Source organism: Thalassophryne amazonica, chromosome 3, assembly GCF_902500255.1.
Source record: "Thalassophryne amazonica chromosome 3, fThaAma1.1, whole genome shotgun sequence".
Lineage (NCBI taxonomy): Eukaryota > Metazoa > Chordata > Actinopteri > Batrachoidiformes > Batrachoididae > Thalassophryne > Thalassophryne amazonica.
Genome location: NC_047105.1, coordinates 142,153,884 through 142,168,931, shown reverse-complemented (window position 1 = coordinate 142,168,931; position 15,048 = coordinate 142,153,884). Strand labels below are relative to the sequence as shown.

General features: G+C 40.7%; 1 protein-coding gene across 1 annotated transcript in view; it reads left to right on the top strand.

Annotated features, from left to right (window-relative positions):
* Positions 1-11,155, top strand: part of LOC117507670 (AH receptor-interacting protein-like) — an 80,480-nt gene extending 69,325 nt beyond the window's left edge. The window contains exon 6 of the mRNA XM_034167488.1: positions 10,901-11,155. Coding sequence (XP_034023379.1) covers positions 10,901-10,923 — 23 coding nt within the window. The 3' untranslated portion in view covers positions 10,924-11,155. The remainder of the gene's footprint in view (positions 1-10,900) is intronic.
* The last annotated feature ends 3,893 nt before the right edge of the window (positions 11,156-15,048 follow it).

Here is a 15,048-nt window from a genome sequence, read left to right as displayed (position 1 = left end):
TTAAATTCCCTGAAGTGGTGTATGTTGTGAAACTGAAATCCTCACAGCAAATGTTATTGAATGCGGTTGAACCCTCTTGGGTCAGTATTGGTGACTATGTATTTGTATCCATGAATGTACTTGTACAGTCTGAAATATATAATATACAAAATACTTCAACAATAATGGAAAGTCATTACTTACAAGATACACATTACTCCTTGTTTAGCCAAACTCCTAGGCATAATTATTGCTGAAAAACTAACATGGTCTATGTAAATAAGTATAGGAAGCTCCAGCATCAGAAGGTGTGCCCACTTTTTTACTGATACAACCATTAGATTGGCTGTAAGTCTTTAGTTTTTTCCCCATCTGTACTACTGCCCAACAGTTTGGTTCAGTGTATCAAAACGAGATCTTAATTTACTCCAGCTTGTTCAAAATAGAGCTGCACAGCTCATACTTCAATGCTGTGTAAGCACTGTGAATGTAATGCATGAGGGGCTTTTATGGATGAAAGTAGGTGAAAGATTGGCATACAACCTTATGTTATGTTTGAAGAACAGTTGTATTCTGCGTAATCCTACAAACCTGTTTTCAGACCTACTACCGACTGCTGATACACATGGCCGAGATAGAAGACAGGCTCTACTTACTCTACTTAAGCCAAGAACAAATGTACTTAAAAAAAAATCTGTTTTATACAGAGCTGTAGCACTTTGGAAAAGTCTACCTGATCCTGATTAGAAATGAGTCCAATTTCAAAAAGAAACTGAAAGAAGCAGTCATATTTAAAGAAGAGTCTTCAGTATGGTGACGACTAATGGGGATCCTGTTCACAAAAAAAACAATACATGTCACTATCAATGCCCTCAGCACTGCTGCACTCCTAAGTTTCAGATGCCGACTCTTCATCGTCAGAGCTCTCTGCAACACTGCCTAGATCAGTCGGCTGAGCATCACCAACATACCACAAAGGTTTAATTCCTTCCACCGTCTTGATCCAGCCATGATCACCTGAAGGACTAAGGACATGGGGTTAGGCTGTGCAAGTTTTTAGGTCACTCTCTTTACATGTTGAATCAAACTCTTTTTGCAGGGCAGCAACAGTGACATGCTCCTGCATGTCCATTCTTCTTGTTTCCTCAGTCTTTTTGGGTAATTGTAATTCCCACTGCTCTGGGCCTGAGTACATCTGTGTATGTTTTTGTTGGGGTGATGAATAACTCCGACTTCTCCTTTTGTTTTACGAGGCTGACTGGTTCTGGTGTTCTTTTGCATTTGCTGAGGAGGGTTATATTTATATCTATACTTCCTTTATACTTTCTATTTTTTTCTACTGTTAAATATTTTGGGATTTGAGAGGCAATCGAGCATAGTTTTGCAGTTGTGGTGTCTTCTTTCTTCTCTGCTGGTAGATCCGCTTCTTTTATCCTCTCCTCAAATACTGCATTGTTTTTCCACTGCCAGACTTCTTGTATCTTGAGTAAGCAAAGCAGTGTAAAAATCTTTTTCTTCTCCTAAATAGACCAATTTATAGTGTTGTAGTTTGGCTCATTTCTTTTGGCTCTTTGAGGCTGTTCTTGTTGGGGTCCAGCATCAGTACTTTGGTGATCTGGTGGGTTATCCAGCTGAGTGCAGGCAGAGGAGAGACATCTCCCTGCAGCACTGGTAGAGGTTGTATGAATTCTCATGTGTCTGTTCAAGGTGCTGTTTCGTCCAAATCTTTGACCACACTTGGAACAACCAAACTGCTTTTCCCCCGTATGAATTATCATGTGTGTGTTCAGACTGCTCTTCAGTCCAAATCTTTGACCACATTCAGAACAGCTAAATTGTTTTTCTCCCGTATGAATTATCATATGTGTGTTCAGGTGGCTCTTTCGTCCAAATCTTTGACCACAATCAGAACAGCCAAATGGTTTTTGTCCTGTATGAAAAATCATGTGTTTGTTCAAGTACCACTTTAGTCCAAACCTTTGACCACATTCAGAACAGCCAATGGTTTTTGTCCTGTATGAATTATCATGTGCCCGCTCAGGTGGCTTTTTTGTCCAAATCTTCGACCACATTCAGAACAGCCAAATAGTTTTTGTCCTGTATGAATAATCATGTGTTTGTTCAGACCTTTCTTTAGTCCAAATCTTCGACCACATTCAGAACAGCTAAATTGTTTTTGTCCTGTATGAATTATCATGTGTCCATCAAGGCTGCTCTTTTGTCCAAATCTTTGACCACATTCAGAACAGCCAAATGGTTTTTGTCCCGTATGAACTATCATGTGTGTTTTAAGGTGGCTCTTTTGTCCAAATCTTTGACCACATTCAGAACAGCCAAATGGTTTTTGCCCTGTATGAATTATCATATGTCTGTTCAGGTTGCTCTTTTGTCCAAATCTTCGACCACATTCAGAACAGCCAAATGGTTTTTGTTCTTTATGAATTGTCCTGTGTGTGCTCAGAGTGCCCTTCTGTTTCTGCCTTTTATCCCAATCAAATGGTTTTACACTTGCTTGCCTCCCCTTGTGGTGCTCTGATTCGTTCATGTGACCAGATGTTTTTGCATATTTAGAGAAATTAATTTGTTTCTCGGCAGTGTTGCAATTGCTTGAACTAACAATACTGGTATTTTTTTGACTTTTAAAACTTGACTGAAGTTCTCTGGTCTGTTTCCAGTCATAACTGTCATCAGTCTCCGTTCCAGAACTGTCTGACCTCCAGCCACTGGTATCTGTTTGTAAATGACTGTTTGGACCTGAGTTGCTGGCTGGTTGTGGTCCTCCATTGTCCTCTCCATCAACCTCTGTTGTCAGTGTTCTGTGTACAGATGAGCTGCTGGCTACAGGCTCAGCCTCTGTGCTCTCATCACTTTGGCTTTGATGAAGCTGTGATGACTCTGGTTTTTCATCACCATTTTCACTCTTCACAGTGAAACCAAACTTGGTGAGATCTGCCTCCTCCAGCAGCTGAAGCTGCTCTCCCTGCTGACTTAGCCACAGCTTCTCTTCTTCTTTAATGTCTCCTGGTTCAACACTCAAGTTCCATTCTTTGTGTTCAGGGAGAGTTTCTTCTTTGATCACCAACAACGGCTGCATGTCTGCAAGGGAAAAAATTAACAATAAAAGGTTTAGAACAACACTGATTAAAATAAAGTAGCAGAGTGGTGAAAGCTGGAACATACTAGGCCTGGGCGATATATCAATAAAATCGATTAATTCAAATTTTTTTGGGCGGACGATTTTAAAATTAAAATATTAGAGGTTTTTCCCTTTCTCTATGGCGCACCTTTTGTCCCCAGGAGCTTCCGTAGCTTCCCCCCTCCCCTCCCTTTTCCTTCACAGAACTACAAAATGGCTACTGCTAACGAGGAGCGAGTTTTGTTCCAAGAAAGGAACTGTATCGTCAGTGGTGTGGAAACTGGTTTGGGTTTGGCGGCGACAGATAAGGAACAAGTGACTGCACGCTGCAAAATGTGTGTGAAGCCCATTGCAACAAAAGGCGGCAGCACAACGTACCTTTTCCAGCATCTTAAACAGAGGCATCCAGCCAAGTGGGAGAAATGCTGCATTTTACAAGAGGAACAACAAGACCGCGAAACAAACTCCCGCTAAAAGCAGCTAACTGTGGTGGAATCTTTTACTCAAGGCACCGTGTATGATAAGAAAGGTGCACGATGGAGGACGATCACTGAAGCTGTCGCTTTGTACATCGCTAAAGATATGGTACCAATATATACAGTGGAAAAAACTGGGTTTATCCAATTGCTGAAAACTATAGACCCTAAGTATTTTGCTGAAGTTGCTTTGCCCAATCTGTACAACCATACTCGTGGAAAAAAAAAAAAAAATCAGCAGAGAGTTGGAGGGGGTGCCGTTTTATTCTGCAATGACGGGCTTGTGGTCCAGCCGAACTATGCAGCCATACTAGATGGTGCACTTCATCAACGACTGGGATCTGCGGAGTATTTGCCTCCAAACAGCTTACTTTCCGGAGGATCACAAAGGTGAAGTTATTGCTCAGGGACTAAAGGACGCTCTGGGTCCCTGGAACCTGCCCGGGCATTGTCTAATCTGCATGACCACTGACAGCGGCACCAACATGATCAAAGGTCTGAGAGTGAATGGGTGGACCAACCTCCAGTGCTTTGGCTGAAGACAGCCGAAGTTTACCGAGCCGAGCCCGGAACTTGCCGTTTGTTCTCGTTGACAACCACACAATCAGTTACGCTGTCTCACTCACACATAGTATGCATGTTTAGTCACGGTACTAGCGTGCCTTGACTGTATTCAACATTGAAACAAGATTTATTTTAAAAATAGCTGACAATTTCAGTTCCTCACTTGGTGCTGCATGTGTTGTTTTTCAGGTTTGAAATGACATTGTATGTACTGGTTTTCTAAAAAAAAAAAAAAAAAAAAAAAAAAAAATCCACCTGCCCTCACCACTGTTTTCTGATGTTAAGGATGACAACTTTGTTTGTTTGTTTGTTTTTTTTAATGGGGCCTAACAATGATTTCACAGTCTCATTGTGATGTGAATCATGAACTATAACTAGCTAACCTATAGGAAGCTTCATTATAACTTAGCTGGTTTCCCATTGCATTTAGCAAATTATGAATAACAGAAGATGTAACCTTAGATTTGCGATGCAGTCTGTATTCTTCAGTCGCTCCGCCCATCCTTTGTCCTCATCCACTATTTTATAAATATACTTGTGTTTAAAGCAGTTTCAATTAAAAGTGCTGTACACGGGTTATGAAAAGAATTAAAAATACACAAACAGGACAAATTCATTGCTATTTTGTGTTAACCTAACAAGAATAATGAAGGTGGCATATCCATTTGATCTGTTTTTGACCCATTAGGCCTAAGCCACAGTTAATATGAATTAATTACTTTATTAAGTGCATTCATATTTCTCTACAAAATGCACATATTATGTGTACGAGGTCTGTTAGAAAAGTATCCGACCTTTTTATTTTTTTCAAAAACCATATGGATTTGAATCACGTGTGATTGCATCAGACAAGTGTGAACCTTCGTGTGCATGCGTGAGTTTTTTCACGCCTGTCGGTTGCGTCATTCGCCTGTGAGCAGGCTTTGTGTGAGCAGTGGTCCACCCTCTCGTCATTTTTTTATTGCGAATAAATGTTGAACGATTTTGGAGCTTTGCGCATCAATTTTTTTTCCAGAAACTGTGAGAGACCTCCAACCGTGGACACCGTTCGGAAAATTAATATGGCTTTCAGGGACAATTTTATGGGGATTATACAGATTAAGTGAGTGTTACTGCCGCTTTAAGGACGGCCCACAACTGCTGAGAGCGCGGCACGCTCCCAGCGCCGATCGGACATGCTCAGACCCCGCTGAAACAACCAGATCATTTCCAATGTGAAGGCTTTGTTGATCCGGGACCTCGTCTGACTTTCATAAAAAGGCAGAAGTCATGGACATCAGCACTTTTTCGGCACATTCCACTGTTACAGTTTTTTTCATGGAAAGAAAAGCGGAGGGACGTGCCACGGAGCCGTTCATTACGCGGGACAAAACCAATTTCTCAAGGCTCAGTAACCTGCCCAAAAAGTAGCTCTCTATCCCGGCAACAAGTGCCCCATCTGAGAGGGTTTTCAGTGTGGGAGGAGGAGTTGTTACATGCAGCAGGGCATGACTCAAGCTAGAAGCAGTGGACAGGCTGGTTTTCCTTGCCAAAAATGTACAAACGTTAGACAAGCACAAATCTCATGTCCTGCACCTCAACCAAAGAGTTTATTTTATTTCAGTTGTAAGAACTCCTCATTTTCATCGATACACATCAATTGTTAGTTTAGAGCATAGTTTGTCTTCCCAGCTGTATTTTATCAGTGGGTTTTCTTTTCCTTTAAGTTTGCACTTTATCAATTCAGTTCATTTATTATTTATTTGCATAAAATGTGCTATTCTACAGTTTTAAGTATTTTTTCAAGACAGAGATTTGCCTCAGAGAGCAGGCTCTTTATTTAGTAATTGGAAAATTAATTATATCCAAAGTTCAAGTTTGCACTTTATCAATTTCAGTGTTGGAGGAGTTGATTTATTATTTATTTGCATAAAATGTGCTCTGCTACAGTTTTGTTTACATAAGTATTTTATCCAAGGACATAAGATTGCCTTACAGAGGAGGCTTGTATTTAGTTGTGGAAAATAAATTATATTCAAAGTGCAATTTATCTGTTAAAAGAGAACTTATAAAACTTTTCTAATTTTGCAAGGAATAAGCTGCAATGCATTTTCAGCCTGTATCCCTGTACGTTGTGGCATTGTTGAAGTCAAGCTAGGAGAATGAAACATATCACTGTTGTGTGCTTTTTCGTCAGTACTAAGAGAATTCCTTGTTAATGTTTTTGAAACTGGTGCAGCTTTCAGTATGAATGTAAACAAGTCTGTTTTCTTTTCACTACAGTGTATTTTTTTGTTCAACAAAAGAAGAGCTGGCAATTTAATTTCGGGGGGGGGGGGGGGGGATAGGGGTTACTTTTGGTTAGTTTTTGATCAATAAAAATACACTTGTTTTGAGTTATCTGTTATTTGCACTTATTGCTTTCTTTAAAAAGTAGGTTAAAAAAAAAACGGACAAAATCGAAAATCAATTTTTTGTGAAAAAATCTGAGATTTTCTTTTTAGACCATATTGCCCAGCCCTAGAACATACTATTCAACTCAGCTTCGCCTCATTGGATGGTATGTTCCAGCTTTCACCTCATCAAATATTCGTACCACTGAACTCATAAACATTCATTATTTGTATATCAGTAACACAAACAAAGCTGAGTGAACAAACCTGTTCTGCAGAAGAGATCTGGAGGATGAAGAACAGCATCCAGCCCTTTACCTCTTTTGTTCTCTTCTTTTAAATGACACATTTCTTCTTCCTGGTCTGCAATCATTCCATCAGCAGCGGGTGTTAGCTGTAGTTTCAATATGTCCCTCAGCTGCTGGACGTCAGACATGTTTGCAGAAAGACTTTAAAACAAAGAAAGAGAGAGTCAACAAGAAAGCGGAGGAAAAACTAAAAACAGGCCAATTTAATCATCTGCTGCTCTGCTGCCCAGACTGACCAATCACAAGTGTGAGACAACGCCGAAATGTCCCTGCGCTGGGACAGACATCCTAAAGCAGGAGACACCAACCCTGATCTCAGAGCTCACCTGACGTTCAAGTTTTCCTTACATACCTGCTGCAACCAGCTGATTAGAGAGAGAGATGATATTAATGTCCATAAGATGTTTGTTTACACTGGTGACATTTTGTGTTAAAGGACATGTCACACATTATAAAATGTCTTGTTTAGTAACACAACATCAAAGATTGTAAGTCTATCCACGCACATGCAGAATAATTAGTGGTCACTGATGTATTTCTTGCTTATTATCCCTCTCGGCTTGGGGAGTCAGCAGGTGCATTTCTGGAAAATGCCTTAGTCTGCCTTAGTTTCTCTCCGCTTCTTGGCGTGTGATGCACAAACGGCCGACAGACAGAGTGAAACAAACACTGCTACATCCAATAACAAAGTTTCCTTTGCTTTCATTCAAAAGTGATGGCTCGGATTTCCATATTATGTGCAGAGAGGAGATGACACACTTCTTTTTTTTTTTTTTAAAGAGTCAGATTTGGATCCTAACTCTGCTGTCTGTGTCACAGGACACTATGTTACTCCCACAGTGAACGTGCACGTGGAGTGTCTCCACAATGTTGTTTTTACAGGCTGCCTGGACATGCAGATGTATTTCTTACACTGGAAAAAGTCGGAATATGTTATTTTCAGGAGATAATGGATTTTCTATGTAACATGCCAGAATCGTGAGACAACTTTGCGAGGAGCTGTGAGGAGCTAAACTCACAGTGAAAAGTAATGTCTACATCATGAATTAAAAGAAATAAAAATCTAAAAGCTAAAATGGTGTGAATAAGTGCCCCTGTAGTATAACACATACAAACCATCACGTTTACATCCAATCTTCTTCAAACAAGTGAGGGGATCAACATCAACAGTTCCAAGACACTGAAAATGTCATAAATAAAGTATGTAAATAAAGTCTTTATTTACATCAATTATGTAGAAATACAAACACTAAGGGACTGTGCAAGAAGGAGAAGAGTAAGAAAAGCCACCCAGACAACCCTGAGCAAGTTATAGGCTTTTGTGGCTGCGACTGGAGAAATTACGCATAGTGCAAGTTCTGAATTTTGCATCACCATTTACACAGCTTCAAGTAGTACAGAGAATGATTTCTTTTACAAAAAAAGCTAAAACTTGAAATTCAGCTATAATTGGCCAAAAGAAACATCTGTTTTGTTGAAGAAAATTCTTCTCTTGTCTGAAGAAGACTGGATGTAAATCCAGTATGACTGTATGTGTTACACTAAAGGGGGCACTTATTCACACCATCATTTTGGCTTTCAGATTTTTTATTTCTTTTAATTCAAGATGTAGAGATTAAGGGCAGATTTTTTTAGAAATTTTAATATAAAAAGCCAGCATTTTTGTTTTGTTTTGATGTCAAAAAAAAAAAAAAAAAAAATCAAAATGGTAAATGGACTGTATTTATATAGCGCTTTTTTCCCATCAGCATCAGATGCTCAAAGCGCTTTACAATGATGTATCACATTCACCTATTCACACAAACACACTCGCACACCAATGTCAGGGCGCTGCCATGCATGGTGAGCAGTGTTGCCACAGTTACTTTGAAAAAGTAATCCAATTACTGATTACTCCTTGAAAAAGTAACTTAGTTACTTTACTGATTACTCAATTGTAAAAGTAACTAAGTTAGATTACTAGTTACTTTTTTAGTTACTTTTCCCAGCTGCCGACAACAACCCTCTGCCACCTCAACATGACAATGATACCTGTTTTGCCAAAACTTACTTTATAGTCACCCTTTCTTGACTTCAATGAAAATAAATACTTGTTTTATAAAAAGTAAAATAAAGACCTCTTTCTTGACCTCATATTTAACTGTTGACAGCACTGTAACAGTAAAACTTGCAATTTCGAACCTACATTGTTTATAAATGTAACTATTAAATTCATTCTAGCATTTTTCTAACATTTAAATTCTCTCTAAATATTTACTTGTCAAAATTAATATTATTTTAAGTAGTATTAGTAGTTGTAGTAAAAAAAAAGGCTTCAAAACTGGACCTTTAATCTAGGGGTGTTGTGGGGGAGGGGGCACATCCCTCCCCCACGCCCCCATTCCATCTGGATTTGCCCCTACTTTGGCGTTTGAGCACAAAGAATGGATAACATTTATTTATGCAGAAAACGTGACCAGATTTACAGGTAAGAAAGTTTTATTGTGTTTTCACATCATGTGGTCCTCAGAAAGAGAGTTTAGGTGCATTTGAGTGGAAAATAGTGTTAGTTGTTGACGCGTCGTGGAGGATCAGCTGTTTTAACGTGCAGATACAGAGCGGCTCAGCTCAGAATTCTAAATAAAGGAGGAAAAAAAGTATAAAAATGTCTTCGTAAAGCTCAGTGCAGGTGTGCTGATCACCGCCCTTTAAGAGGTGACGACGAGTCGAGCAGCTGCAAAAAACCGCGGATGAAAAGCTCACAGCTCACTGAAAGTGGGCAGTTCAGTCGAACCCCGACCTCCTGCCCTCGGACTAAGTTTAATGCTGCTATCGACCCACAATGAAAAATAATAGTAACGCACAGTGACATGAAGAAGTAACTTTAATCTGATTACTGATTTGGAAAGATTAATGCGTTAGATTACTCGTTACTAAAAAAAAGTGGTCAGATTAGAGTAACACGTTAGTAACGCGTTACCGGCATCACTGATGGTGAGAGAGTAAGTTAACCCACCTTTTGTCAAAAACTGATTTATGGCCCTGTCAGCCAATCAGAATCGACTACGTCACTAAGCCCCGCCCCCTTATGACATCACAGCCAATCAGAATCAATGACGTCACTATGTCCCGCCCCTAAGCCCCTCCCCTAGCCCCACCCCCAAGCTCCTCCCACCCGGGTCTAATATTTTAATGTCATTTTATTTCATGAATTAAAGAACGATTAAAAATACCTAGATCTTTTTAATGTATTAAAGAATTAACTAATTCTGAAATAATTAAACATAAATCAGTGTATTATTTAATACCCCTTTAATATTTTTAATTCTTAAATTAAAGCGCCTCCTTTTATGGTTTTAATGCCTAAATTAAAGAAGGAATAAAAAATACCGTATCTTATGCATAATTATGGGAGGTTTTCTTCAATTTAGTGATTAAACACGAATATTTTAATACGCCTTTAATATTTCTTAATTCTTAAATTATCGCGTTTCCTTTTCTGTTTGTTTTAATTCGTAAATTAAAGAAGGGAAACAAATAGCCGTCTCTCACGGCTGTAAGTCTTTGCAGCAAGACGGTCAAATACCAACGCATAGAGCTGCTCGCGGAAACATGACCCCATGGCTGTAATACCTGTTGCAGACGCTAGCTGTGTCTGTGTGTGCGTGCGTGCGTGTGTTTCTGTGTTTCGGAGGGGTGTGTGTGTGTGTGTGTGTCAGGCCAGATGGTCTTTTATAACATAGTAGAGAAGCGTTCGTCGCGCTTGTTTGAAGGCTGAAAAAAACAAAGCTCCTTCTCACTCACGCCAAATGGTGTTTCTTTTAACATATTAGCCGACGATCATGGGGCGCGGGCGTGTGCAGTGAACCTAGTGACTCCACACCTTATAACATTGATGCTATTGAAAATTTAAACAATGAAAAATTCTCCAAAATTTTTCACAATGACATTTTTCCAAACTGAGTGCTGTAGTATAATCAGCAGGGGACCATTGATGTATTCAGTGAATTTAGTGATACCACATTTTATAACAACAAATTTATTGAATATTTTTCTGGTGTCTTTTTTCATTTTTGCACTTTGTAGACCTGGAGTGCCCAACCAGCTGATCACAGATGTCGACTGCGGGCTGAGTTCCAGTCAATCGCATGGGGGGGATCTGAACTCATTGAGAGGATTTAGTGCTGCTATAAGGGACTGATGCAGCAGGTGGAAGCAATGCACCAGTAAGGATGTCAGCTGCCCTTAAATGCCAAAGAAGAAGAAGAAGTACCATAGAAGAAGAGTGACTGTCACTAAATTTAGCAACTATTCAGAACTCATCAGAAACTTTTTTTTTTTCAAAAAAAAAAAAAAAAAAAAAAAAAGCTTAATAGCTCATTGTCTACCTTCTTGAGGTTAGAAAGTAGTGTCCTTTGTTTTTCTATACCATTTCTCTTAAGATTTATTGAGCCATGAATTTGTGAATATCTTTCTAAATTTACCGGAGTCCGAAGCTCAAAGAAAAATCCCACACTATTAAAATGCAGCAATCACATCTACAGCTCACACTGACCAACCACAAACACAACTGATGTCATGTAGCCTGAGGGCGATGTAGCCTCAACATTAGCCATAAGACTCTAAAAATCCTCCCTCTGACACTCATTAACATAACAGCTGTCTCACTGTGTCTCATCAGTCCTCCTTTTTATGCTCCTCAAATGTCCAAAAATAACATGTCTGCAGCTGCTCACATGTCCAAGAACTCTTCCACTCTCAGAATGTGCAATAAATCATTTGTATGTGTGATATTATCAACACTATCAGGAGCCATAATTCACCCTCAGTGTTAAAGAGGTTTTTAAAGTCACCTTATCTGGTTAGAGCTTCAATTTTATATTCTTTTAATATGTTTATTTTAATTGTAGGGCAGCGTGGGGGTTAGTGCACTTGCTTGCAAACCAGGTCATCGGTTCAACACCACGTGTGTCCATCCTCCATGTCATGTGGAGTTATATCAGGAAAGGCATCCAGCTTACAACTTGTGCCAAATCAGATCTGCTGTGGTGCCCCTGAGCAAGCAGAGAGAAAGACTTTATGATGGTTATTTTTCTTATCCAGTCTCGTGCTCTTCATGTCGACTTGTATCTCTGTTTATCTGTGCAGTTGGAACATCAGCAGTTTCCTTCAGGATAAACTGTCTTCTGATTCTAACTGGTTATCAGGGTGCTGTGTTTTGAAGCTCAACAAAGTGAACAAAGTTTGATAAATGGTGTTTTTTATGTTCAGAGGTTTGCATCACTGTGATTTAGAAACTTGAAACCAGAGTTCAGCAGTTGGAGTCATGATGTTGATTCATGAGCTTCAAATTTTATGAATAAGCCTTTTTTGCCGTCTTATGCTGCACACAAACTTAAAATTCAGGTTTTGCCCAACTTGACCCACTGCCGACCCAGGCAGTGTCTATTCGTAAACATAGAATCAGCTGATCACTGTTTCCCTTTGTGGACATCTATAAATCTTGTGCACTTTGCACAATCCCAATTCCAATGAAGTTGGGTTGTTGTGTAAAATGTATATAAAAACAGAATACAATGATTTACAGTTATAGACTTTTGATGAGGTGTACCAGTGATTATGCGGACCTGGTCAGGATGGAGTTCCTCACTGAACCTCACTGTTTTATTATATGGTAAACAAGAAAATTGGGAGTTTGTCAAACATAATAAAACTGAAAAATCAATCTCAAGTTTCAGCTCTTTATTATTACTGTCATACTGCACCAACAGGTCCAAAATACTTCATGAGCACAATCTCTAAAGCCCCTTTCACACGGGGCTGCTTCGAGCGCTTCCTGTGGTGTCATGACGATGCAGGAATGTCTGCGTCAGGTGTGCGCAGCAGGGGGCAGAGTGAAGGTGAGAACGCAGCCTGCAGGTTCTCTGCACAGAGGAATCAGAGTGCAGTTTGGCTGCAGACTGACTGTGCACTGTTACTTACATTCTCGTTTATATTTGTGAAGAGCTACAGGTCTCTACGCTTTGAGTTCCGTTATAGTTTATCTTTCCTACTTTGACCGCGAGATGCGCGTGCGAGATGCGCGTGCGAGATGCGCGTGCGAGATGCGCGTGCGAGATGCGCGTGCGAGATGCGCGTGCGAGATGCGCGTGCGAGATGCGCGTGCGAGATGCGCGTGCGCGAACGAACCGTCTGTGAGTGGAGTTGTCTGAAGTTATACTTGATGTGGACATGTCCCTGTCAATCAGTCTCTGAGTAGGACTTTTATAGACTGTATTTAAACATATTTGTGAGAGAAAACCGAGGCTGCAGCCAGCAACGTTTTTTTTTTCTGTGCCCTTAGTTTTTACTGCATTGTGTACACGGCGTCATCATGACGACGCACCTCGAAGCGGGCCAAAGTAGGCGTTGTATCGCGTTATCCGACTGGTCGTTATCGATAGAAGGCATCGCTCGATTGGGTAGCACTACTGCACATGAGGTGTACTCGGCTCCACCAGCGGTCAACTCGACTCCCCCACCGGTCAACTCGGCTCCACCAGCGGTCAACTCAGCATGAGGTACAGCTCAGAAAGTGGCGAATGTGCCAATCAGAAGCTGGCAAAATGACGTACCATATAATAATCACTTGAATACACCACAAAGACAAGATATTTAATGTTCAAACTGATAAACTTTTGTTGTGTGTTGGGGGGGTGTGGCTGGACATTTTGGTGTTCTTTTCTTTTCTTTGCTCTCCAGGTGGTATGAAAACTGATTTGTCTGTGGAGAAGGTGCTGGCTGAAGAGTCCTTCACCCTCATCAGCGTTATGTGCAGCACCTGTGGATGGTGCTCAAGTGCAACCTTAAAGACTTTCAGCTGAAGCAGATAATGAGATGGCGTTCTGCATTTAAGCCATGTGTGATTCAAGCAGAATTGCCGGGAACTCGACCTTGTGATGTTCGTTTGTGAGACGCTGAGGACCGCGCCTGGGTTTGACACATCGTGCCTGTGAAGGAAGAAGGGTGAGGGACACATGCTGTCAGCACACATCTGAGGTGATTAATTGTTTGACTAATTGTTGATAGTAACTTGGTATTTTGTTACGCAGTAGATTTGAACTGTGATGAGAATTGTGCAGCTCGCTTCTCACTGCCGTGGCGTGCGGAGTGGTAATCCTCCACCTGTTGTGAGAAGCTGCTCATTTACATAAAGCTTAAATACAGACCTGAATGTGTTGCTGATAGTGTGTGCCTTTTGAAGGATATTGGTTGTAGCTGCTGACTTACCTCACCTTTTCTATCCTTCGCAGAGAGTCAGTTTGTCGTGTCCACCTGGGGGGTGTTTGGCGGTAAAGTGAGTCCAGAAGCGCCGGGCTTCGATCCTTTTAGGCGCTGGAGAGCGTGCCAGCCTTCACTCCACCAGACTGACGCATCTTTTGTTCATACACTTTGTTATGCACCAGAGGGTGGAAAAAATAAATTGTTTTGTTATTGGAACCGCTTTCTGGTTATTTTAGCGCTGGGTTCCGTCAGACGCAGGTCCGCTCCTCAACCCGCGTCGACACATAACTTTATTGTTTTTGTGCAAATATTTGCTCATTTTGAAATGGATGCCTGCAACACGTTTCAAAAAAGTTGGGACAGTGGTATGTTTACCACTGTGTTACATCACCTTTCCTTCTAACAACACTCAGTAAGTGTTTGGGAACTGAGGACACTAATTGTTGAAGCTTTGTAGGTGGAATTCTTTCCCATTCTTGCTTGATGTATGACTTCAGGTGTTCAACAGCTGTTCAACAGTCCGGGGTCTCCGTTGTCATATTTTGCACTTCATAATGCGCCACACATTTTCAATGGGCCACAGGTCTGGACTGCAGGCAGGCCAGTCTAGTACCCGCACTCTTTTACTACGAAGCCACTCTGTTGTAACACGTGCAGAATGTGGCTTGGCATTGTCTTGCTGAAATAAGCAGGGACTTCCCTGAAAAAGACGTTGCTTGGATGGCAGCATGTGTTGCTCCAAAACCTGGATGTACCTTTCAGTATTGATGGTGCCAACACAGATGTGTAAGTTGCCCATGTCATGGACACTAACACACCCCCATACCATCACAGAAGCTGGCTATTTTATCACACAGTTGTTCACAAAGTGGTGATCCTCGCCCCATCTTTGCTTGTGAATGGCTGAGCTTTTTGGGAATGCTCCTTTTATACCCAATCATGACACTCACTTGTTTCCAATTAACCTGTTC